At 38.2% G+C, this 23,342-nt stretch overlaps 1 protein-coding gene across 5 annotated transcripts in view; it reads left to right on the forward strand.

Annotated features, from left to right (window-relative positions):
* Nucleotides 1–23,342, forward strand: part of SLC2A9 (solute carrier family 2 member 9) — a 98,421-nt gene that overhangs the window by 41,571 nt on the left and 33,508 nt on the right. For all 5 annotated transcript variants that reach the window (XM_056490361.1, XM_056490362.1, XM_056490363.1 and 2 more), the window contains 3 exons: nucleotides 3,808–3,940; nucleotides 11,604–11,791; nucleotides 17,231–17,341. In XM_056490361.1, the coding sequence (XP_056346336.1) occupies nucleotides 3,808–3,940; nucleotides 11,604–11,791; nucleotides 17,231–17,341 (432 nt within the window). The remainder of the gene's footprint in view (nucleotides 1–3,807; nucleotides 3,941–11,603; nucleotides 11,792–17,230; nucleotides 17,342–23,342) is intronic.

Below are 23,342 nucleotides of genomic sequence, written 5' to 3' on the forward strand. Positions count from 1 at the left end.
AAATTTTTACTTCTCTCAGAGCTGAATAAGAAATGAAGACATATTAGATGGCATATAAGTGTGGAGTAAGAAGATAGTTGTTACTCCAATAAAAATTGGACCAAAAAAACCGTCTGGGGGCCTTGTAGCAGATACTTTAATTCTCCCTCTCAACATGTACATGATCTAACATGCCATTTAGTGAAGAGAAAATCATGGGACTCAGACACCAGACACTTTTAAAGCTGTTTTAAGTTCTCATCCAAAGGCCATTTACTCAGTAACAAAAATCTCCTGCTGATTTCTGTGAATTTTACATCAGACTTGTACAGCCTTAAGTCTGGTGACTCTCTGTATTGTGATTATTACCTGGGAAGATACTGATACTTGAGTAATCTTCTTGTCAGAATTATAGCTGTAGTAGTGACCTGTAAAAATACACACCTGGGTGCAGAACAGAGGTGAAATACACATATTATCTGAGTTGCCCCTGCTTTAAACAGGAAGGTAAGCAATCTGTAACTCTGCTATTGAAATACACATTTTGACAAATTGGGTTACAGAAATGGTCATACAAAGAGAAAATTGTGTCCAGCAGGGATATAACTGTGAGATTAGCATCCTCTGCAGCCAGAGGAGGATGTAGAGCAGTGTTTGCAGAGGTACAAAGAAGGTAAGGGGAAAGCAGTTGTCCTGCATCTTGCCTAAGTAGCTGCTCTGAAGCCTGAGATGTAGAAGTTCTCTTTTCTCAGATTCCTCATGATCATCACCACTGTGCCATACCCTTGACTAAAGGAAGAAAAGACAGTCCTAATTCTAAGAAATTAGTTCCATCTCAGTGCTTTATCAGTCCTTGGCCCCAGGCCAGCATGGTTGTCCTTTACTTTGAAGAGTGTTTTATGTGGTATGGTAGCAGTTTAACAGAGAAATGCTGAATTTGTGCAGTATTCTGGGCTTTGCATGCCTAAGTAAGTTTACCCAGTCTGTTCTAAGTATGGATACTTTTTTCTTTTTTGAGGGGCAAATGGATTTCTGATATGTGCTTTTTGTGCCAGATCTCTACAAGAAAGGACAAAATTCAATTGCTTGAATATAAGCACATAGTATTATCTTGATGCCCTAAGGTACCTTAGATGTCCCTGTGGGACTGGCAGATGTGACACAGAATATCACAGAGACCTGCATTCTTCTGAAGCTGCAGCAGCAGGCTGAGGCAAGATGCTTCAGGGCATCTAAAAATGAGACTAGAGAAATTTCTTTCTCTAGTCTGTGCTTCTCTGCTTCTGTGAAATTAGTTAGAGACAAACAGAGAGAGTGGAGCCTGTCACAGTTGCATATTTCCTTACTCAGTCTTTTTGATCCTATTATCAATCTCATACTGGGATATTTAATTTACACTAAATCTTTCAAAAAATGGGTGCCCAGCTCCAGGGCACTACAGCTCTGCTTCCCACCTCTGTTGCATGACCCTGTTAACAATTCTGTTCTCCCTTTAAAATTTATCTATGTGTTGAGAGTGTCTTCATATTGTATTAAACTCTTCCTAATTGCTGAGAACATTAAATGTAACTGGTGCTTCAATAGATTATTGAGTTTGATAGGGATAGTTCAGCTGGCCTGTTGACATTTCCCCACACCAATTTCTTTTCTGCCTTTTGATGGTTACAATAAATTCCATTTTCTGCATTTTAGGTGAGAATTTTCTGACATGGTAGCATTTTCTTTTCTGTATTTCAGTGCACCATAATCGTGTCTCATTTGCAGCTGATAAATCCATGCTACACTTTATCTCCCTCCCTTCCTCCCAATCTTCTGTCTCTGCAGCTTTGCACTTTATTACATCAACCTTTGAATGAGTCTGTGATTGTCAAACTTGCTCTACTGTTTAACTGTCTTTCGTAAATACATCAAAGCCAGATTTTTCATGCTCCAGCCTAAGCAAATATCCATAATGTGACAGTTTAAAATGAAAATTTTACCATCCTGACATGTTATTTGTAGCAATTCTGTGCGGGTGATGAAATCAGGTCCCCTGTAATTAAAACATTTAATGCTCCTTTAAGTTTTTCCTGAAATAAAATGGGATGCAGTTGTTTTCATTTCTCCCAGCAGTGCCTGTATGCTTCTCCTTACTGCTGATAATTGAGGCAAAGTGTTTTAAGTGTCTTCTAAGCCAGCTACACTGTCTTTCAACTTCAGCTTATTACTGCTTCTGAGCACTGTCCCAGTATATGTCCTGCTCTATTCCTTCTTAAAAAGGATATGAAATCTTCCTTTTCCCTGTTTCTCTTAGTTCTGTTTATAGGGTCTCGCTCAGCCTGATTTCCAGCAATTTCCATGAATCCTTTAAATTTATATTAGTCCTACTATTTCTTTTCTGTGGCAGGCAGAAAGAGCCAAGATTGATTAATGTAAATTAAGAGAAAAGCAAGTAGAACTCACACTGCATAACATTGAATAGACATGATATCTTTTGAAATGGATGGAGAAGTTTCCATTGGCTTCAGTGACTTCCTGATTAGTTTATGTTAAAATGGCAAGCGGGAGCATATTTATGAGTATTTATGAGTTTACCTTAAAGTTTTAGAAGTTAGCATAATAAAAAGTAAAACAGAAATGTTTAATGGAGGAAATAAAGGAAACTCGGTGTCTTATCTGGCAAAAATAAAGGGATTTTCATTATAGTAACAGGGTTTGCTATTTATTGTGAAGGGTAAGTTCAGAGTCTTGTTCATAACTTTTTCAAAATAACAATTGCAAGAAGAGTTATTTGAGATAAATGTGACCAACTTATAAACCATACACTCTAGGAGACTTTGAAAGGAGTGTAAGCTTATTCTATGGAAGTCTCCATAGGTAGGCAGAATTCTGGTAATAAGAGTATATAAAGAATACTTTTTTCCTTTAAGCAGCATCCTTGACATTGTGGAAAAAGTCTACAGAAAATATGACATGCTGATCAAGAGTAAGATTTTTATCTGGAAGTATTGTCAAAAATTCTAACACTCTATACATTTTTTATATGGTACAGAGCAAAGAGGTTTATATTACAGGAAATTATTCCAGGCAGATATGGAATGAAGGTGACAAGTTATACTGCCTGTTTTCCTTAGTTACTCTTTACAAACCAGTACCCACTTTGATTATGTGATTATTGATTGGTTTTAAAGTCTTAACCTTAGTTTTCTAGTTTTTAAAATACGATCCAGGCTTATTTGTCTACAAACAGTACTAATAACTTTAGGTTCATCTACATTGCATGAAGTTTTTCATTCAAGGGGAAAAACAGAAAAAAGGAATGAAGAATTAGGGTCTTGAAACCTTCATGTTAATGCAGGCTCTTAGGGAGATCAATTACCTCAAACTTTAAATTGTTTGGAAAAACACTTTCTCAAGTCGTTTTCCCATACTAGGAGAAATTTTTAAAAACACCTCTGTCACCTAAATGAGCAAGTGAAGAGTTAGGTTAGGAGACACCCCACCCATTATTTCTGGGAGTTATTTGGTTATCTTGAGCCTCATTTCACGTTTGAGGTGTGGATTACATCCCATACCATGCAGAACATGGTGCTCTAGGCCTTGCTGAAGTGAAAGAATGTAAAATAAAGACTGTCAATGGAAAGTAGTTTGGGGATTTGGCCCTTGAGTAAGCTGATCTGAGAGGGAAGTGCTCAAACCTCTTTCTAAGCTCAGGAGGAACACACCACTCTGGTGGTGGACACAGTACTTGGAATGATGAAAAATTAAAGTGTTTTCTATCAGAGCTATTTTTCTTGCAAGGCTCACTATGGGAGAGTATTACTGACTCCTGTTTGCATCTGTTTGCAGGAATCTCGGTGGCCTTTCCTGTTTGGAGCAATCATTGTTCCCTCCTTGATACAAGCCGTGGTTCTGCCTTTTCTTCCCGAAAGTCCTCGGTACCTCCTACTAGAAAAGCAAAACAGGAGCAAGGCAGAAAAAGGTATGACATGTTACCTTCTTGTAATAAAGGGTGTTTATTGTAGGGATTCAGGTTGGAGATACCTGATTCTGGTACCACACTAAAAGCAGAGTATTCTCATAGGTGAGATTCTCTTGGCAATCATTTTTCTCCCCTTTTTTGTTTATCTCTGTATGTGTAAATATGGCTGTAGCTTTGAAGTTTTTATAAATTAAATTCTCCAGCAAGGTAACTTATATAACATTACACATGGTGATACAGAACTAACCAAATCTGCTGCTGTTGTGTGCCAGACACTCTGTGCAGGGTTCATTTGGAAGTGAAAGGTTATTTCAGTCATCAGGACTTTCCTTTATCTACATTCTTTGCACTTTGACTAATAAAAACACTTATTCTATTGCTGCTTTTTTTTCACAGTAGTCAGTGTGTTTGACTCTGTGTTCTGTAACTCAATAACCTTTGTAGATCTAATAAAAACCCCCTACATCTGTTTAACTGAAAAATTCCAGTGCTTCCATATTGCTTCAGCTTCACAGACAGTGAATATTTTGTCCTTACTTTACGTTCTAGATATAAAACAATTCACTTGTGTAATCACAGTTGCTGTATTCTCCACCCCAGTAAATTTACTATGATCCCAATATGGCTGAGAGAATGCTAAAAATTTGGTTTAGCTTATTATAAAGACATATTAAAAACAGGTGTGTACAAAAAAGGAGTCTGATTATAATAACAAAATACCAAACATAACTGCTTTACAAATTACTCTTAAAAACTTTGAATACAACATTTAACATTTTCAGTCATGAGCTAGTTACTTGCAAAATTACTTTTAAAAGGTATTAACACCTGAAATACAAATTTAATAATGTTTTAGCATGAAATTAATGCAACTGTATCCAGTTTCTTCTATTTTGAAACTAAAAAAGACCACCCAGCACCCAGCAGGGCAGCAGGACCCAGCTCAGGTTGGCTCTTGGGTGGAAATTTCTGCAGCGCCATGGCTGGGCAGGGAAGAAATGCTTTTGGGTGCCAAGTTTAATCTGGCTCATTTCTGCCTGATAAAACTGTAGATATATTTCCAGAGCTATGGCTGGCAGAGTCTGCATCTGCAATGCTGTTGCATAATGTCACACTTGCTACGAGGAACTATTGAAAATCCTGCTTCAGTACCTGGAGACCTCAACACTGACAGTGAAACGGGACCTCTCATAGGTAGAGTTTAAAAATTATAAAACATGACACTAAAATAATACCACCTGCCTTGAAATTCACACCATTTACTGTTGCTGGTGTTGTGCCTACTGCACTCTGGGACATTTTCAGCATACATGTTCTGAAAATAATTCAAAATCTAATCCAGAGGCATTGGAGGTAGGTTTTGGAGTAGAGGGCATCAGGAGAGCAGTTGCCTGGGGAAATGAGCTTTAGCCACTGGCTTGCTGCTTACAAGGAGATGGTTTTCATGAGCTACTCTAAGAACTATAAATTGAGATACTCTGAGAAAAAAGAGACAACTGATATAAAAAGCTTTTCAAAGTAACTGTATACAAATATATGCTTTTGGATTTTATTAATTCTACAAGAAAAGACCCAATTCTGGAGTATGTTGTAGTGTAACACAGTGTAACTGGTTTTGAGTGTAATCTACAGTGGAATTCAAAAAAGAGGAGAGTGAATCAACAATCAAGACAAATTATCTGGATACTCGCATTATCAGCAGAAATGAGGGAGGAAAAATCTAAGTATTAAGGAGACTGGGGAGTTGTGATTTATTAAAATTCCCTCCTGCTTGTAATTCTTATAATGACAAAGCAGAATTCTTCATTTTAATGATGACTACAGTAATGCTTCTAAATGATTTGCCTCTTAGCTTAAATCTACATATTAATATTGGAAATTTGCAACTCTTTCTACTGACTAAATCCCTTTTCTTTCCTGTAATGGATCAAGGCTATTCATGCAAATATATATTTCACTCTGGATTATACCTTGCCAGACAGATATAAAACTATTATTTGCAAAAGGTCTGCTGGATTTAAAGCAGATGACTGTTAGTCTTTATAAAATACTCTAAAGTATGCATGTATGTCAAAGCTCCTAAAATGGAGCTGACTGCATTAATCTTCCTAATTGTTTTAGAGCAATAATATCCAGTGAGATAATGTAGGTCATTGAGTTTCCACAAAGTTTTGCCCCTGCTTTCTTCCCTGCCTTTTCATTTCTGTCTCAGGAGATAACCACTGTATAACTACCAAAACACAAGCAGTGTAAATCTCTTTTCTGGCAGTTGTCTTTAAGGGGCAAATAAGAGACTGGGAGAAGGGGAAGGAGGAATATGTGTTGTGTAAACAGTGAAAAATGAAGGAATGAGGGTAGAGGGCTAGACAGACATCATGTGCTAGCCTGAGCCACACCAGCATGAGAGAAGCTGTTCTTTGGGGCACAGGGGCAGGGATGGCTGAGTGAGGTGTCCTGAGCCCAGCAGCAGGGCTTTCCCAGGCCCTGCTCTCCCTTCCAGCAGTGCAGGCAGAGCACACTGTGCTGAGCCCTCCTCCGGCCGCTCGGACACACGGACACCGTGCCTGACCTGCTGCTGTCTGCTGCCAAAAACAGCCCTGACACATGAGCTTGGCTCCCTTCCTGGAGGTCAGCAACCTGTATCCTACCCGCTGAGACCCAAAGGAACTGAGCTATCTCTCATATTCCTGTCTCACTCCTGATCCATGTGTTCTGGGGAGAGAACTGTCCACTGTAGACCTGCTTTGCCCAAGAAACTAAGTCTGGTAATGGAACAAGGGCAGAACCATCCCAGCTCCTCTCCCAGGTCCCTAAACTAATATTCTTTTCATTTGATAAGAACAAAAGGGAAGAAATTGCCTAGCATTTAACTGGTGTGATCCTTCTTCTTAATCAAGACTAGACAGCAGAGGACAAATAGGTATTTAAGTGTTTGAAGAGAAGGACTTTGGATGGAGATTGTGGAAATGAAAAGTGACAGGGATAGAAACAGGAACAAAAAGAAAAACCTGCTGCTATAATTATATCAGTTTACCATCCAAGTCCTAGGACAGTAAGACAGGGATTTCACATTAGCTGTCTATTAGTTGCATGCCAAGTGTACCCCTGATCTGTGAGTATCACACTGATGTAAAATAAATAAAACCAGTAGTAGCAATAAAATGGAATATTTTTTAAAACTATAAACAGTGGTTATAAACACTTTCAGTGGGAGAGTTGAGGTGTCATGTTTGAAGTGCACTGTTACAAGGAGGAACCTTGCATTTTCTATGCAGCTACAGTAGCAGGTCATGTAAACCAATAATGGAATTCAGCTGGTATCCCAGCTTGCCAGAGAACAAGAATAGTGTTATGTCTTAAGGGTCCAACAACTTGGATAAAATGTCACAGCAACATCTGTTGGTGACATACAAAATCTCTTTATCTAGTACGTGCAGTCATACATTGAAAGTCCCATGGCTGTGAAAGAATAATTACAATAAGTATAACAAGAAGTACAGATTTAAATTTTTAGAAAGATGAATTAGGTTTGATAACTTTTCATGTGACAAAGACCAAGGCCACTCCTGATTTGAAAAAAAGCAGGTAACCAAATTTTTACAAAGCCCTTCAGGGGGCCCACATGGACTGGAGAGGGGTTAAACCCAAAGTTACAGCAGGAACAAGTTACTGCAAATCCAGTGATTAAAATAAGTTGTTATGACTGACACCAAGCATGTATATGGTATGTTTTTGTTTCTCTGTGAGTTTTGTACGTCTGTAGGAATTATAAACTATTCTTTCTGGAAAGGAAGAGATAGCCATGACTACTACACTTGCTGGCTTATGGTAAAGGCTTCATCTCAGATGCTTGCCTGCCAAAAGCTGGAGTGATTGTGGTGTGTCTGATTTGTTTTTAAACTTTTCTTAAATCTCCTGTCTTTTAGAAAGGATATTGGGTCATTGGACCTTTAATACAACTCTGTTTACCAATTCATGTATTATTTTAGGGTGACATGTATTTGCTTTGCTTTACCTGTACATCTTGGCTAGTTTCAGGTGAACCTGAACAGGCCTATTGATGTGTGTAAAACCACACATACAAACAGGTAAAGATGTAACCCTTAACTGGATAATAACTCAAAAAAGATCTGTGTGTTCTTTACTTAGAAGAAGAGAGAGGTGACATGTGGGAAAAGCCTAAAGTCATTTGCCTGCAGTTATATTTCCTGAGATTTTTTCTTAAATTTTGCTATGCTGCATTCTGGTAGATAATCAATATATTTCTAGATTTAAATAGCATTATTATACTTATATCTCTTCTAGGAAGATACACCTTAATTATTATTCTGGATATCCAGTACTCTAATAAAATTAGTTTATATGAAAATAACTGTTAGTTAATTTTGTAAGTTATTTCTGTATTGACATGGAGTTATTACAGGGAAATTTCCACTGTTTTCAACAGTGGCCAAAGAAGATGCTGTTTAAGCAGAACTTAGACAAAGATGTGTGAGACAGTGTGACACTGGATTTATATAAAAAATCATCAGGGAAGTGAATGTGTCCATGGGAAACAGATGATAATAATACTCCTGCAGCTTGTTTTAAATTTAACCACTTCTGTCATTTTGTGCCCCATCTTGGCTGGTGCTGGCTTTATACTGTAAATCAGTCAATAGAATTTTGATCTTTTAAAATTTCTTCTCAAAGTTTACATGCTAATTCTGTTGATAGCAACTGCTTTCTTTGCACTGTCCTGGAAGTCCTGTAGAGAAAAAAGAATTAGTAATTCCCCAAGTAGCTGAGATGTTGAGTGTCCATCTTCAGATGTTTCACCCTTACTTAGGTGAGATGAATAAAAACTGGTGGTGTAAATGGAAGAGTTTCTTGACTTCTTTCCCCTTGACTGGAACCATCCAGTTCTTTTCCTATTTATGAAGGCAGTACTTCAACTTATGAAGGCTGAGCTTTTATAACCTTCTGATCCAAGGGAATTAAATAGGAATCTGGAAAGTTTTAGAAGTTTCTAGAACTGCAACTCCTTAGAGTTTTAGGTGTCACATAAAAATAAGGCTTCCCTATAGAGAGAAGCAGCCAGTCACAGAGGGAAATGAGTCATTGCAGAAAGGAGAGGAACAACTGCTGTGCTTCCCAATGCCAGTAATGCCAGGATTTAGAATGTAAAATTAATAAACTGAACACCACACATTGAAAGACTTTTGAGTTTTCCTATGTCCCTGCTAATGCAGAATTTATTTCCACATTATTTAGATATAAAATTGTGATTCTTACGGTACTGAAAAGCTGGTAATGGAAGAAAATTATAGATGTTGAGTAGCAGGAAAATGTTTTTCCAAGAAGTTGGGTGATGTCTATTCAAAACTATGCATGTATAGCCTGGGAATTTCTTAGTATTTCTTGATTTGTTGATAATTCTAAGTATTCATCAAAGTTGCCCAGTGGCATTTACATCTCTTTACCTAATTCCATGAAGGAAAGAAAATAAATCGGGTGTCTATGTTTTTCCTGCCTTGTACTTGACAGTTTTGGTAATTGCAGTTTTTTAGTTCCTGCAATTTAAGTCCTGGTCCCTCCAGAAATGCAGCAATCTCCCTTGTGCAGAAAAGACAGATTGCTATCTTTTTACTTGGCTGCACCTAGATTTTTGATTTGTGTGCCCTAAAGTAATGCTGAGGATTCTAAGGACAGGAAAAATAAAGAAAATTGTGCACTGACCTAATTTACACTGATAAACCAGATGCTTAAAAATATGAGAGAATCCTTCCATGGAAGGCTATGGTGATATATGTTGTTTCTCTTCAATTTTGCCTGAATTTTTCTTCATCACCATTCTAGTAGTACTGAAGAAAGTGTAATTTCAGCATGAAACACTAATTTGAACATACTGTAGGCATACATTTTTCTAATTTGATATTTCTTATCACTGTCTTTAAATAAATCACACTCATTAAAATGAGTGTTTAGTATGTTATTTGTTAAAAATGGGCAACAACAAAGGAAAAAATTGAACAGTTTAAAGTTTTCATTCTGAGGTCTCAATTTGTTAATTCATTTCTGATTGTACAGCCTGTGTGAAAAGATAAATCTCATGCTTTTACTGAGAGATTTAAAAATTCTGACCTCTCCTCTCACAAGGGAGGAGCTGGTTATCAGAATATATGAATGTTATGAATTGACTCAACACCCAGAGGTGGTTCATCCCTTTAAAAAATGATCCTTCTTGTTAAGCAGGATCATATGGGGCCCATTAAAATGCATTAGAAGTGCTAAGTGCCTCAGAAAAACTTGGCCCAGAGCTCAAGTTAGACCCCTGCTCTGCCAGACCAGAAGCCAGGCAGAATGTGCAGCCTTGTGCATTCTCCAAAGTGTCAGAGAGGGATGCTCTGGGGGGGCCACCAGTTCATTCGTGTGACCTGTCCCTCACAACAATGAAATGCCACTAATTGGCCTTTTCACCTACTGGGTAAAGATAAAATTTTGTAACTTCAAAATCTAAACAGACTCTGGATGTATTAACCATGACTAGTCAGTATTTCTAGTTTTCTTGACCATCAAAGTGCTTCTTATGATCCAAAGTTGTGTAAAAATACTGAAATATGTGGTCATTTGTTTATAGGCAGTGTTACGCAAAGCTGCGGATAAGAAAAATTGATTTGGCTTTTAGGTGAACTGAACAAACTTATTCATTTTATAAAAATAACAATTTTATGTGACCTGCTGTGTAAAGGATTCTTTTGAGTGTTAGCATCCTACTGAGTCACAAAGCCTTGTTGCAGGGGTGTGTGTAATGTCATTGTTTCTCTGCAGTCACTCTGAGATGATGAGCATTTTAAACATCTCTCAGAATGCCAACCCCTGGGGTATGCTCATTAGATTGTGACTGAAGTATCACCTGCATAGACAGTATCTGTCAAACCAGGCTGGTGGAGGCACATCATGTCCAGTTGGAGGTATCTCAGAGGATGTGTGAAGTGGCAAGCCTGTATGATTCACAGTGCAAGGATATTGCAGTAAGCTATAGTGTGCAATACTAAATGGTGTCTTGCTTACATTGGCCATGTAAATTTGCTCCCATGATTCCAGCATTGGCAAATATAAAGTCTTGAACTGCTCTGGGTAATTATTTTTGATATTAATCTCCTTGACAAAGTGAATTCTTGCCTTGCCTATATGCTAGTAAAAACAAGAGGTAATGTGAAGAGGAGTAGCTATTTCTTTCCAATATCTGCCTTTTCTTGGTTTACCAGGCTTACATGCATTTTTACATCTCACTACTTCTCTATCCAATCTATCTCCAGCAATAAAGCCAGCTATACTGTTAGGCTGCAAAAGTAGCCAAATCAAATAATGTTCTGAATATTTTCAAGTCACAAGGGGTTTTCACTCTTCACTGAACCTGATGCTGTATTGTATATGAAATAATATAAGAGATCATGTAGGGAGCAAACAATTTATGGTTTTGTTTCAGTTTCTGAGCCCAACAGCAGAAATTAACCAAATCACACCCAGAGCAGAATGATACTGTTGGCAGAAGAATAATTAAGTTGCAGCCCGTGTATTCCTCGTGTTTGTGTCAAACATTTCCATTTGAAAGAACAAGACAGTTATAAATGCACACGGTGCAAGTGTCTGGGCTGAAGCCCATGTGCTCTGTTTGCAGCATTTCAGAGGTTCCTCGGGAAGGGTGACGTGTCTCAGGAGCTAGAGGAGGTGCTGGCGGAGTCCCGGGTGCAGAGGAACACCAGGCTGGCGTCGGTGGCGGAGCTGCTGCGGACGCGCGCGGTGCGCTGGCAGATCCTGACCGTGGTCGTCACCATGGGCTGCTACCAGCTCTGCGGGCTCAATGCTGTGAGTGTCCTTCCAGCAGGCCTCTCCTGGGGCTCCTTTCCCTCATGGCAGGGTTTGGGTTACACCTGTAACGTGGATGGTGCTGGGTCTGAGACAGAGACACAGCGCTCTGTGATCCATGTGACAAAAAGCACTCTATTGTTCTCAGCTTCACCTTAATACCCTTCTTAATATTCCTCATCATAACTTGTGATTGATCTAAAGTTCAGGCTGCCCAGCTCTCTGGCCAACAGTTTCTGCAGGAGCCCATTGGGTCAAACCCCTCTCTGGTTCTGAATCTTATCCTATCCCTTCTCTGGAGGAATGTCTATCCCACCAGGCTGCTTTTCCCATATATGGCTGAATCAGTTGCCCAGTACAAGCCAGCTTGTACTGTGACAATACCAGTTACCAGCTTCTGTGAGTTCCCTTTTTTGGCTGTTTCTTATTAGGAGTGATTCTGTGAGAGCAGCGTGTGGGAAGATCCACAGAGATCTGTATTGTTTGGGGGCTTTTAAAACAAAAAAGATTCAAGAAAGCCATGTTCTGTTAACTTTAAAGGAATACATGAAAAGGTAGAAGAGATCAGCAAAGAGCAAGCAGCTTTCACTTCTGATACTCATATTCTCTGTTTCTGAGTATGCCCCATGCTTATTCAGGGCTTTTCCAGTAGACATTTCAGCTTGGATTCATTCAGTTCAGTACTTACAGAAGTCAGCAAAACTTCCTACAAGTGATTTTAAAAGGTCACACTGCATATTTGATTTTTTTTGTTGCTTCAATATTCCTGTCTTGGAAAGTGAAACAAAAGAGGGAAAAGACATAAAACAGCAAATCCTGTTGACCATTAGCATGTCTGAGGCTAATGGATATCAGAAGTCTCCTTCACCATCTATCTGAGCCTATATGAGAAGGTCACAGGACAGTTTAGGCTGGACGATCCCCCCACCTGATCCAAGCCCTTATTAGAGCAGGAATGACTTCAGGTTTGTCTCAGGCTGCTGAGGGCCTTGTGCATTTGAGTTTTAAACATATTCAAGGGTGGAGAGTGCATAACCTTCCTGGGCAACTCTGCCAGGTGTTTATACCACTTACACTGTGAAAAGTGTTTTCTTTATACCCAGTCAGAACTATCCTTGCTGCAGTTTGTGGTATATGGCTTAGATGCTTTATGCTGCAAAAAAAAATTTCTCATGAAGCACCTCTAAGGAAAAGGGTTTTTTGTTATAGCTCAAAGGCATTACTTGCTTATATATATATATGAAAAGCATTATTCTCACTGCTGCAAGGAACTCTCGCTGAGCTCTGCAGATTTTCCAGCTAGATTTTGCCCCCAGGGCTAATAAGTCCATGTGCTTTTTTATCTATGAACACTAACTCAGGCTTATCTCAGGTATCTCTATAGCTTTAAGACTCCAAATCAAACTAATTTGTCCTAGACCATTTAAAAGATTAATGCAATTGGAACTCTGGTATCTAAAAGCTTTTTGCAAAATATTAGGAGGGAGTTAGAGGGGTTTTTGATCCTGTGGGGTAAACTATAATAATGCTTGCATAGGTGGTGTTCTCTTCTAATGGTAGGATTTCAGTGTTAATGGCAGGTTATTTTATTCCTCATTGTAGATACATTTTTGAGGGAAAAAAACCCAGAATTATCTTGTCATCCAGTCTTTTTAAGGTTTATCAACACATAAGGGGAAAAAAAGACACTTATAGTAATAAACAGACTGTTCAAATAATGGAGCACATTGCCCGAATAAAAAAGTCCCAGCTAAATTTTCTGGGGAAATGGAAGAGTTTTGTGACTTTGAGGATACTTAATAGTTGATAGAAATTGTCCAGTCCATTGTCTGTGGCAGAAAAAAAGCCACACTCTCATGGTTTAAGTGAGGGTATGGTAGGAAAGTCAGACATGTCCAGTCCAAAATGCCAGAGTTATTTAAAAGTGTCATTGAATGGCAACTTTCTGAAAATATGCCTCAGAAAAACTGTCTTTTTCAGGAAACAAGTGTGTTGAGTCAGTTATTTCAAGCCTTCCTTTTTAATTATTATTTTGTTTCTCCTCTTATGCAATGTCACCAAACATGAAAAAAAAAAATTTATAAAAAATTATGATCTGAAATGGATCATTTAAACGGTTGTTAGAGTCAGTAAAACCAAGAAAATTTAAAAAGAGGTCAAGAGAAATTAGCTGGACCACTTGATTAAGAGACTAGGCTTCGAAAACTTCTCTTGCTTGGCTTTCCTGGCTGATGCTGCTCAAGTCACCAAGCTCCAAGGTGAGAGCACAGGTCCAGGGGTGACAGATGCTGAACCTGGGTCTTGGTTTGCCTGAGAGCATCTGAACCAACCTGCTGGCTGTGAGCCAGCACCAGGAAGGTTTTGCTGGCAGGGAAGGCTCCTTCTAACTCATTTACTTTGTCTGTGGTGCCCTGTTAGTCAGTCTGGTCTTTTCCACAACTACCATCTGGACAGGGCATATGGGCATGTTGGGATTCCTTCAGGCGAGACTCTCAGGTGCTTCTCCAGGGACATTGCCAACTGGCAGATTTCTGTAATCATCCTCCTGGAACCTGGGAACACTTGCTTCTTTTTAAGGATTTTACTTCAAATAAAAATGTGTTTTGCTTAAAAGAGTACATTTGTTTATTACCACATGGAATAGAAATCGTGGTGACACTCCAATCATCTTAGTGTTTCCAATTATAACAAAATACCAGACAGCCTGACATAAACTGACATAAATAAATGATTTATTAGTCTCTCTTACTCTGTTAACATTTATCTGATACATATAAGCCATAATAAATTTATTTATCCCCCATGTTTTATCTCAGAAGTCACGAAACTACAGTGAAGTTTTCACTGGTGAAGGTTATATTTTTTTATGTCAAGGAATAAACTGTACAAGTCATTCCTATAGTGGGATCCCTAGGCTTCTGTAAGGTCTGTTCTTCAGCCTATATTTTGGGTGCAAAGAAATTATTCTGGGATGGATCTGTGGGACAATGCTTGTTTTCAATGTGCAAAAGATGTGCCATGATGTGTTCTTCACGGTGGTGTGGAGAGCATCAGGCAGTGTAGGAAGGGGTGAGATCCACTGTGCCACAACCTGTGCCTCTGCTATTGTCCATTTAATTTTTGAGCCTTCTGCACCATTTTCCACAGCTCTTTCATTAAAAAAATGTTTAGCCTAACCATTAGCTAATTTTCTTAGCTGATGAAGTCATTAGCTAACAAAAACCACATTAGACAAATAACTTCAGTGAAATTAGAAAAGTGGTCATTAGCCTAGTGAGTATGCCCAGCAAATTTGCCTGTTTTTTCTCTCCTTAATGGTACACAGGCTGAAAACCTTTCAATTTTTTCTTGAAAGCTGTAGACTCTGTTAATTTTTATCCTATTTTTTTTTTTTGTATTGCTACAGAGAGTAATAAGTTTGTGAATCTCATTCTGGTTTTGCTCTGCCAGATTTTTAGTCTTACTATCAGTGGTCAGTAGTTGGTCAGTCATCCTCTTCTGTGAAACCACTTGCAAAACATCTTCTGTTCTTGTTGCATTCTAGCAAATTTCATTCACCAGTTAACTGCTCTAAGTGGCTCTTTGGCCTCTTTCTTCTCTTTTAAATTGTGCAAACCTGCAATAGCTCTGTCATTTTAGAAGATCTGCTATACAAAACTGGTATCAAGGATGAAATTCCTAAATTCCATGTTTTCTAACTTTACTGCACTAAATCAATCTTGTAACTTGTAGTATGAGGAAGAGAAATATTTTGTCACAGTTTTTGTGCTACTTTGTTCTGCTTATATACTATATAAGTATATGGGAAGTGAATACATTGCCAGAGTACTGGGTCCCCCCAAAATTGTGAGTGGGCATAAACATTTCAGAGAGAGCTGGGAACTGACCCTTGGTTTTGTTTGTCTGTGCTCTGTGTCAGCAGGGCAGTGCATCATTAACTCCAGCATGTGCTGCACAAGGGCAGATTACTTCATGTAGAGAAGTTTGTTGCTTTCATTTCTTTTCACTGCATCTGCTCTGCTAAAAGCTGTGTGCCAGCAGTAGGCATAAGTCTTCAGTCAGTTTCTCTTTATCTGTAAGGTGATAAGGTGACTTTTTACTCCTTGCTGTGTTATTTTACTTGGGGTTTATGTAATATGATTTGGATTTTCTTCTTTGCCCTGGAACAAACAACTTTGCTGGAGGGCTAGTTGGGAATTTAGAATTACTCTTTTTTTTAATTTTGGTGGTTTGTTTTTTTTTTCATAAAACTGCTGAGTTAGTTTCTTGACAAACAGCTGTAGCAAGTGCATAATATACTGGCAGGTAACAGGGTTTTCCTTGTGCAATCATAGCACTTCCATCCATCAGACAAGCCTTGTATTTAGCAGTGTTTGCCCTGCTAGGGCTTGTACCAATTGAGAGCACATGGGAAAAAATATCACTGCTACTTCAAGGTTTAGTGCCATCTTTATCTAGAGCTTTGAGTTTTGTTATCACAGATAAATTACCTGTGGTTTAGAACTTTATTTTGTTTTGGTAATCAGTTATTTCAACTATTTTTCATTTCATTCTACTAAATCAATTATCTTTTTGACTCCTCTTCTTGCATGCTTTTGGCAGCCAAAAATCTCTGGCTAGTTCTTCCTTCTCACCTTGAGTCAAACATAAATATATGGTTTTTGAACATGGTTGGTGTGAATAGAACTCTGATGCTTGCCAGACTTGTTATTTTAGAATATTGCCACTATATATTCTCTGCCTGGATATTGCCACTGCTGGATATGGCTTTATTGACTAAACATGACTGACTTCCTCTAAGTCACACAACCTGTATTTCTGTCCATTAGTGACAGCTACTTAGAGTCTATGATTAATTTCATCTTAAAAACAGCATTTTACTTTTCCCCAAGCAACTCTAATCTTAAAAGTATCTTTTCTTTTTGTGGACAATAAAGACAGACTGGGGGGATGGCTTGGCTGCAGATGTCCACACTCCAGTAAGGTTAAGGTAGAATTAACAACTCAGACCTTCTGTCCAAAAATGAGCAGCTGCTTCAGTGCCTACAACATCTCTTTCTTTTCTCTCCTCTGTTGTTACATGTTATTGAAGTATTCCATAAAGCTACATCAACCTGCTTGGTAATCCACACAAAACCTATTTGTATCCTGTTGCTCAAGCTTAAAGTGAGTTTTTTTTATTTACTCCTAAAGTGAATTAAGCTAAATTGAGTTGAAGCTGTTTGTGATTCTGCCTGGGTGTTCAAGTGGAACTACAGCAGCACTGTGCCTAATCCACCTGGAATTTGCACTTTTCCTACATCTGTTGTCCTGTTTGGCCCTCGGTGATTTGGGAATGCTCAGAGTTTTAACAAGTCTCACCTTGAGCAGATTAGATGGTTGAACAGAATACTGATATGTTGTAGTGATTAATAACCCATTTTATTCTCTCTGATGCAGATCTGGTACTACACAAACAACATCTTTAGTGAATCTGGGATCGATCGTGAAACAATCCCTTATGTTACACTAAGCACTGGTGCTGTTGAGACTCTGGCTGCTGTTTTTTCTGTAAGTATGGCTATAAAAATCCATTAGCATGCTTGATATTTAAATATTATTAGAATTTATTTTCTTATGCAGCTTAAAATAGAAAAAGAATAGTATGTTGATTAAGTGTAATGGTTGATAATGCAATTCAAAGTATTATTTCTAATTTTAATTTTAAACTAAATTATTTTCTTGGAGTATTTTTTAAGATGCTCTTTAATTTTAAACCATATAAAAGGAACAGAAAAAGTTGGCATGTCCTGCAGTTCTTTGTATATATGGAGATGAAGAAGACAAAGATAGCAAGGGCTAAAGTATATTAAGTGGTAACTCATAAATTATTTCACCTGATAGAACAACCATAGCTGGTAGCAGTTTATTCACACAGAGTCTTCTCATGTGCCTGCTGGGCAGCAGCAGCATTGCTGGGGAAGGCTCAGGCACAGCTGCAGGTGTTCAGTGTGGCTGGAGCAGCAAAGGCAGCCTGCTGGAACAGGGAGTCCCACGGGGTGCTCAATTCTGCTGCCTCACTCAGGACAAACAGCATCCTTTCCCAATAGGAGCTCCAGAGCAGGAACTTTGTTCTGCTCTGAATGTAGAGGAAGTTGATTGAAAAACTCATCCATGAAGATTTTTTTCTTTCCTATTTCAAAATGGAAATGTTGACTTGGGAAAAAAACACACTAAATGAGCAAACTGAAACTCCTGAGTTTTAGTAGGTGATTACACAATTAATTGCTAAAGGAAAAACAATTATGTTTGCATTGCAATAAATAAGAAGTAATGGGAGAAGTCTGAGGAATGGAAAGTTGAAAACAAGCAAGTAGTCATTTCTTTGTTAGAATTTTTTCTTCATATATTCTATACCAACTGTATTTGAACAATACTGAACATAGTAGCAAGATTTTTAAATTCAGAAGAATGGTTTTGGAAAAAGAGTCCTTTTCAGTGGCAGAGTAACTGCTTGTGACCTACAAAATGTTAAACTAAATCAAACTATCAGATATGTTTCTTATAGTCTAGGACATAAGGACTCTACAGGGTCACAAATATTTTCTTCTGATAATGCTTTGTGAATTTCCACATATCTGTTTTTGGATTTTTTTTTAAGTTTTTTTTTTAATTAAGGAGACTGATTTTATGATTCATTTTAATAGGTGGAAATAGAGAAATATGAAAGTGCCTACCTCTTATAGTTTCTTCTTTGTGATACTGCACACATGCTTCTTTGTTTAAGATATATGGAAAAATAAGTGATAATTCTACCACTGATTTAAGTGAAGAATACGCCTCTTTTATGTGAAAACAGATGATAATTACATGGAGATGATTCCATGATATTAAAGCCATTCTATAAATAGGGTCTGTTATCTTTCCAATTCCTTCTGTGCTGTCAGTTTGTGGGGCTTATTCAGAGCACACACTTCATACATAAGGAGGTGGATGGGTGTGCTTTGGCTCCTGATATGTGTGGTAACTTTTTGTACTCAAGAAGAGGTTTTTTTTTAATACTTTTTCTGTTAATGCTACCTGCTGTGCTTCTGGAAATGCTGATGTACCAATTTCTCAGTTCGAGACACACTGCTTTTTAGCCTTAATTTTGTTTCCTTAATCTTCATAAAGGTTTCACTGCTGTTTTTTAAGGGAACAACAACATGAATTTAGTTTTTCAGTTGAAGGTTTTGCAGCTTATTTATTCAAGTAATTTCCCATCAAGTTTTCATGCCTAGCATTGAGGACAGGGGATTCCTCCCCTTCCCAACCTCTCCCAGGGTCTTCTTTTGACATTTTTTAAAAAATATATTTCACAGCCTTAAATGTTAAGCCATGTGTATGCCTTTTGTACTACTCAGGGAAGAAACAGAAGAAAGCAAGACCAGAACTTAATTTTCCTGGTATTTTTTAATACGTTGTGTTTGCAAGCAGGAACTAGATTTTACTCACAATAAACTCCAGGATTTCAGTAAAGGTAATCAGTTACAGAGGTATAGTTTCTTTCCTATTAAATGAAATAGAGTTGGAAATTCCCACTAGAAATCATGTACCATCTGTGAAGATTATGCATAAATTGGGTGGTCATGAGACTGAGGCTCAGTAAGAATATTTGGGTATTGATGACCTCCATTGATGAGACCACTACGAATGCCAAAGGAGAACAGTGAAACAGAGATTTATTTCATGGAGAAGCAAAATAAAATATAGGAGATAAAATACTGAAACTGTAAAAAATTTTGAAAGTCTCCCTTCAATGAGTCTCTTGGGAGCAGCAGCACAACGAAATAGTAGTAATGTTGATGTAGTCCATGAGGAAAGACAATTAGTATTCCATCATTTTCTTAGGCTCTCTCTTGCCTCAGATCCCTTGATATGCCCACTTGTTGCATGCTTCACCTACAGCTCCATTTCTCTTCCTCTCCAGCAAAAGCCATATTAACAAGACATTGAAAGGTGAAACACACATCATAATTTTCCTTTGATTCACATAATTTGGCTGCAACTTCTGCTTCCACCAACACTTGCTAATTTACTTTATGGTTATGTGTGCTGTGGCATTGCATACCTGGTGCTCTGGCTTCTCTCTAGGGAGACAATAAAAACTTTCTGTATGTTTTTTGGTTAATGATAGAGAATTCCACCCATGGTACTAAACACAGATTTGGAGGACTAGCTAGAAAATTACTTTTTAGTGGGGTGCCCATTAATTTCAGTTTGTTTCTGAAGTTTTATGTCCTCTGGAATGAAATTTACTACTCATACACATGTCACAGCAGTAAGTTACCTAACCTGATGCAATTCTTTGAAGCAGGATAGAATATATCTAAATAATTCCCTGTTTATTAGAAGTCTGTTCTATAATTTCTAAAGTAAGGGCATACCACAGACTTAGCTATTCTTCAGTAAGTTTAATTACTATTGCTATTTTCTAATTTTTAATAATTCAGGTTAATTTAGTTGCTGTCTTACTCTTAGTGGGCAAATAGAACAATTTTCCAGTGCCTTTCTTTAGCACAGCAGCAGGGAAGGGAGACAGAAGTAAATGTCTGAAAAGATTCTTTCCCTGTTCCATGAATAGAAGATTCCTTCCCTGCTCCCCTGCCAGCATAGAATAAAAGGGAATGTTATTCAAATTAAGCATCCCACATCCAATTTTGCCATCTGTGGCACCGAATTTGGTTTTCTTATAATGTTCACAGGAAGAGTCTAGATGTGACTATATAGAGAAGACTGTGCCCTAAGTATTTCCCATAGGATGATGCATGAAGGTGTTACTAAAAGCCTGTGACAGAGACAAGCTGTGTGAAGCCTGGAACAAGTTAAAATAATTGCAGTACTAGACCATAAAAGAATGTGGGAAATCCTTTGCAGTATCACACAGAAATCAGAGAAGCCAGCCTTCTTTAGCAAGATGACTTTAATCTGCTTTAAGATGTCACAAGGAAGGGCTCTTAGACTCGTTCTTTGGTTTTTTTACTGTTAATAGAGCACAATAAAGAAGGAAATATTCCCTGCTCAGGGCATGGCACATCTTAAATAAAGGGTATTCCAGGCACATCCGTAGGTGTTCTCATCTCCAACACATTTCCTCCATGGTTTCCACTGGATGATGCAAGGTATCTCCTCTGAAACTCTGCATCCACTGTGGTCAGAAAAGAAAGAAATGTGTTCCAGTCACAGCCAGTCTTAGCCAGTGAAAAAAAAATGGGGTGACAAATACTAGAATCTTGAGCATTCCTAGGAAGTTATTTTAGAATCTAATTTCTAGTAAGACTTAATGCAGTCCCACATGATGTTGTTCACACTAAGTCAGAATCAGCCTTCACATACCCAAAATTCCCTGTTGGATGTAAGTAGAAAGGGTGAGAATGGGGCAAACACGGCATTTCCCCCCCTTTCTCCCCTCACCCTGACAAGTTGTTGCTCAAGGATTACCAGAATTTGAAGGCAATATCTTGGTCTGTAGTAGCCCAGATAGAGACAGCAGTAGAAAAGAGACTGGGCAGGCAGCATCTCAGATCATGTGCTTGTCAGAGGCTTTTGGGCATATTTTCTCTGCAGGCTGGACTGCAGAGAGAGGCTGTGTTACTGCACACTGCCTTAGCCCACAAGTGATCAACAGGATTGCTTTTAGATAAAGACACTATAGCTTTTTAATTTTTTTAGCACACTTGGACTTTTGAATAGATGAGAACTGCTTGTTTTGGAGTAAGTGTGTAGTGCGTTCCAAAAGAAAAAGTCTCCTCATGGAGGTTTGCCTTTCAACACCACTTCTAAGACCCAAGGTGTACATGGTTAAAGGCTGCATTTATGTAGCAAAAATTCTTTTGTAGGATGTATTCAGAAATTGAAGTTTTAAAGATATATCTCCTGCTGCTGAGAATTAAAAGCATTGGGTTTGAGTAATCCTTTTATCAATCTGTTCAGCATGATCTACATTGGGGCATTCAAATACTGTCATTAGAAAATAAGGCATCAGCCACAATAAGCTGTCACAGATCAAGGCTGAGATCTAGTCTGGCTTTTATAGCATAAACATGATAGCTTAATGCTTTTAACAACTAAATCATCACTAGTAGGAGCCTTGCTTCAGAAATACCTTCAGTTTTCTGAAGGGACAGAATAGGAATGAGAAAATGAGTGGTTTTGTGCTGCCCCAGGGGCTATTGCCAAGCACTGCTGAGGCAAAAGGGGCTGGCTGAGAGAAGTTCTTGCATGGGCTATGCCTTGGCCATGCTGGTCTTGGCAGGTATCGAGTATGGAAAGCATCTTCAGTGAATAGAAAATTTCACTGCCCAGTGAAGCTGATTAAGCATGCCTTACTGCAAAATACTTCAGACTGAGCTTAGAACTACAGCAATAAATTCCATGCTATACTGAGAGTAAGCTTGACAGGCACCTGCAGAAGTTGTACAAGACCTTATCCTGTCATGGCTCTAGTACAGGTGCAGGCAAATGGATGTGAGAGGCTTGCAGACAGATTTACTTAAGGCTTGTTCTTATGTAGTCAAAGTTGATGCTAGGCCTCTAAATTCCAGTTTAGGTACTTAAATACAACAGCCCCTTTTTCTATTTTAAAGTGAATAATTCATACAGCAGACGAATGCATCAAAATATGAATCAAACCCCCCCAGTTTATAATTCTCAGTCTGCTGTTCCTCTCCTTTTCCTGGGTACAAGATATTACACATCTCATCATAAAGTGATATAAATGAGGTTATCCATTTTAATCCTGATATTTAAAATGGAAATAACACAGTGTTAGCTTGCCATGTAAAGTTTGAATCTAGTCACAGAGTCTCACTCCGACCTTTATCCAAAATACATGAGAAAGAAAGTGTGGCTATTCTTGACATTAACTTATACAGCAAACTTCTCCACAGAGCTGAGACATCAAGAAACCTGATAGGATTTGCTTAGTATAATTTAAGGCCAAGATATAAGTAGGGAATAGTATGCAATGACCTCCTATTTGGGCTGCAGGACTTGTTTGCACATTCATTTTATCCAAGGAAGCTTGTCTGATCTATTTTATCACACTCCGCTTTCATTATGTCAGCCCTGGTATCTGCAGCTGACTCAAGCAAAAAGGTTGACATTTGCTTCTTTAACTTTATTCACAAGTCTTTCCTGACAGACAGAAGTAAGTTGTGGTGAACTGTTAATGTAGTTGGTATATCAGTTGCCTTTTTACCACGAAACATTTGTGTTGAGAGAATTTTGGTTGCTATATTTTTTTGCACATTTTCAGTAATTTCATCTCTGTTAACCATCATGACTGGGTATAGGTTTCTACAAATGCATGTTTATGATCACACAGAAGCAAGTGTCAGCCTACACAGCCCAGCACATAACTCAGGTGTTATCACAGAAAACAGCTGCAATGTTCTTCAGTTGGCTGTACTTGAGCATACACTGGATTTCTTGTTATTTCATTTATTCTTCTGCACAGTATATTTTGACTTGCTAGAGATCTTCAATAGGTAACAGTTACCAGTGCATAGCAGTGGAGCATTCAGAACTATAA

This window comes from Oenanthe melanoleuca, chromosome 4, assembly GCF_029582105.1.
Source record: "Oenanthe melanoleuca isolate GR-GAL-2019-014 chromosome 4, OMel1.0, whole genome shotgun sequence".
NCBI classification, from domain to species: domain Eukaryota; kingdom Metazoa; phylum Chordata; class Aves; order Passeriformes; family Muscicapidae; genus Oenanthe; species Oenanthe melanoleuca.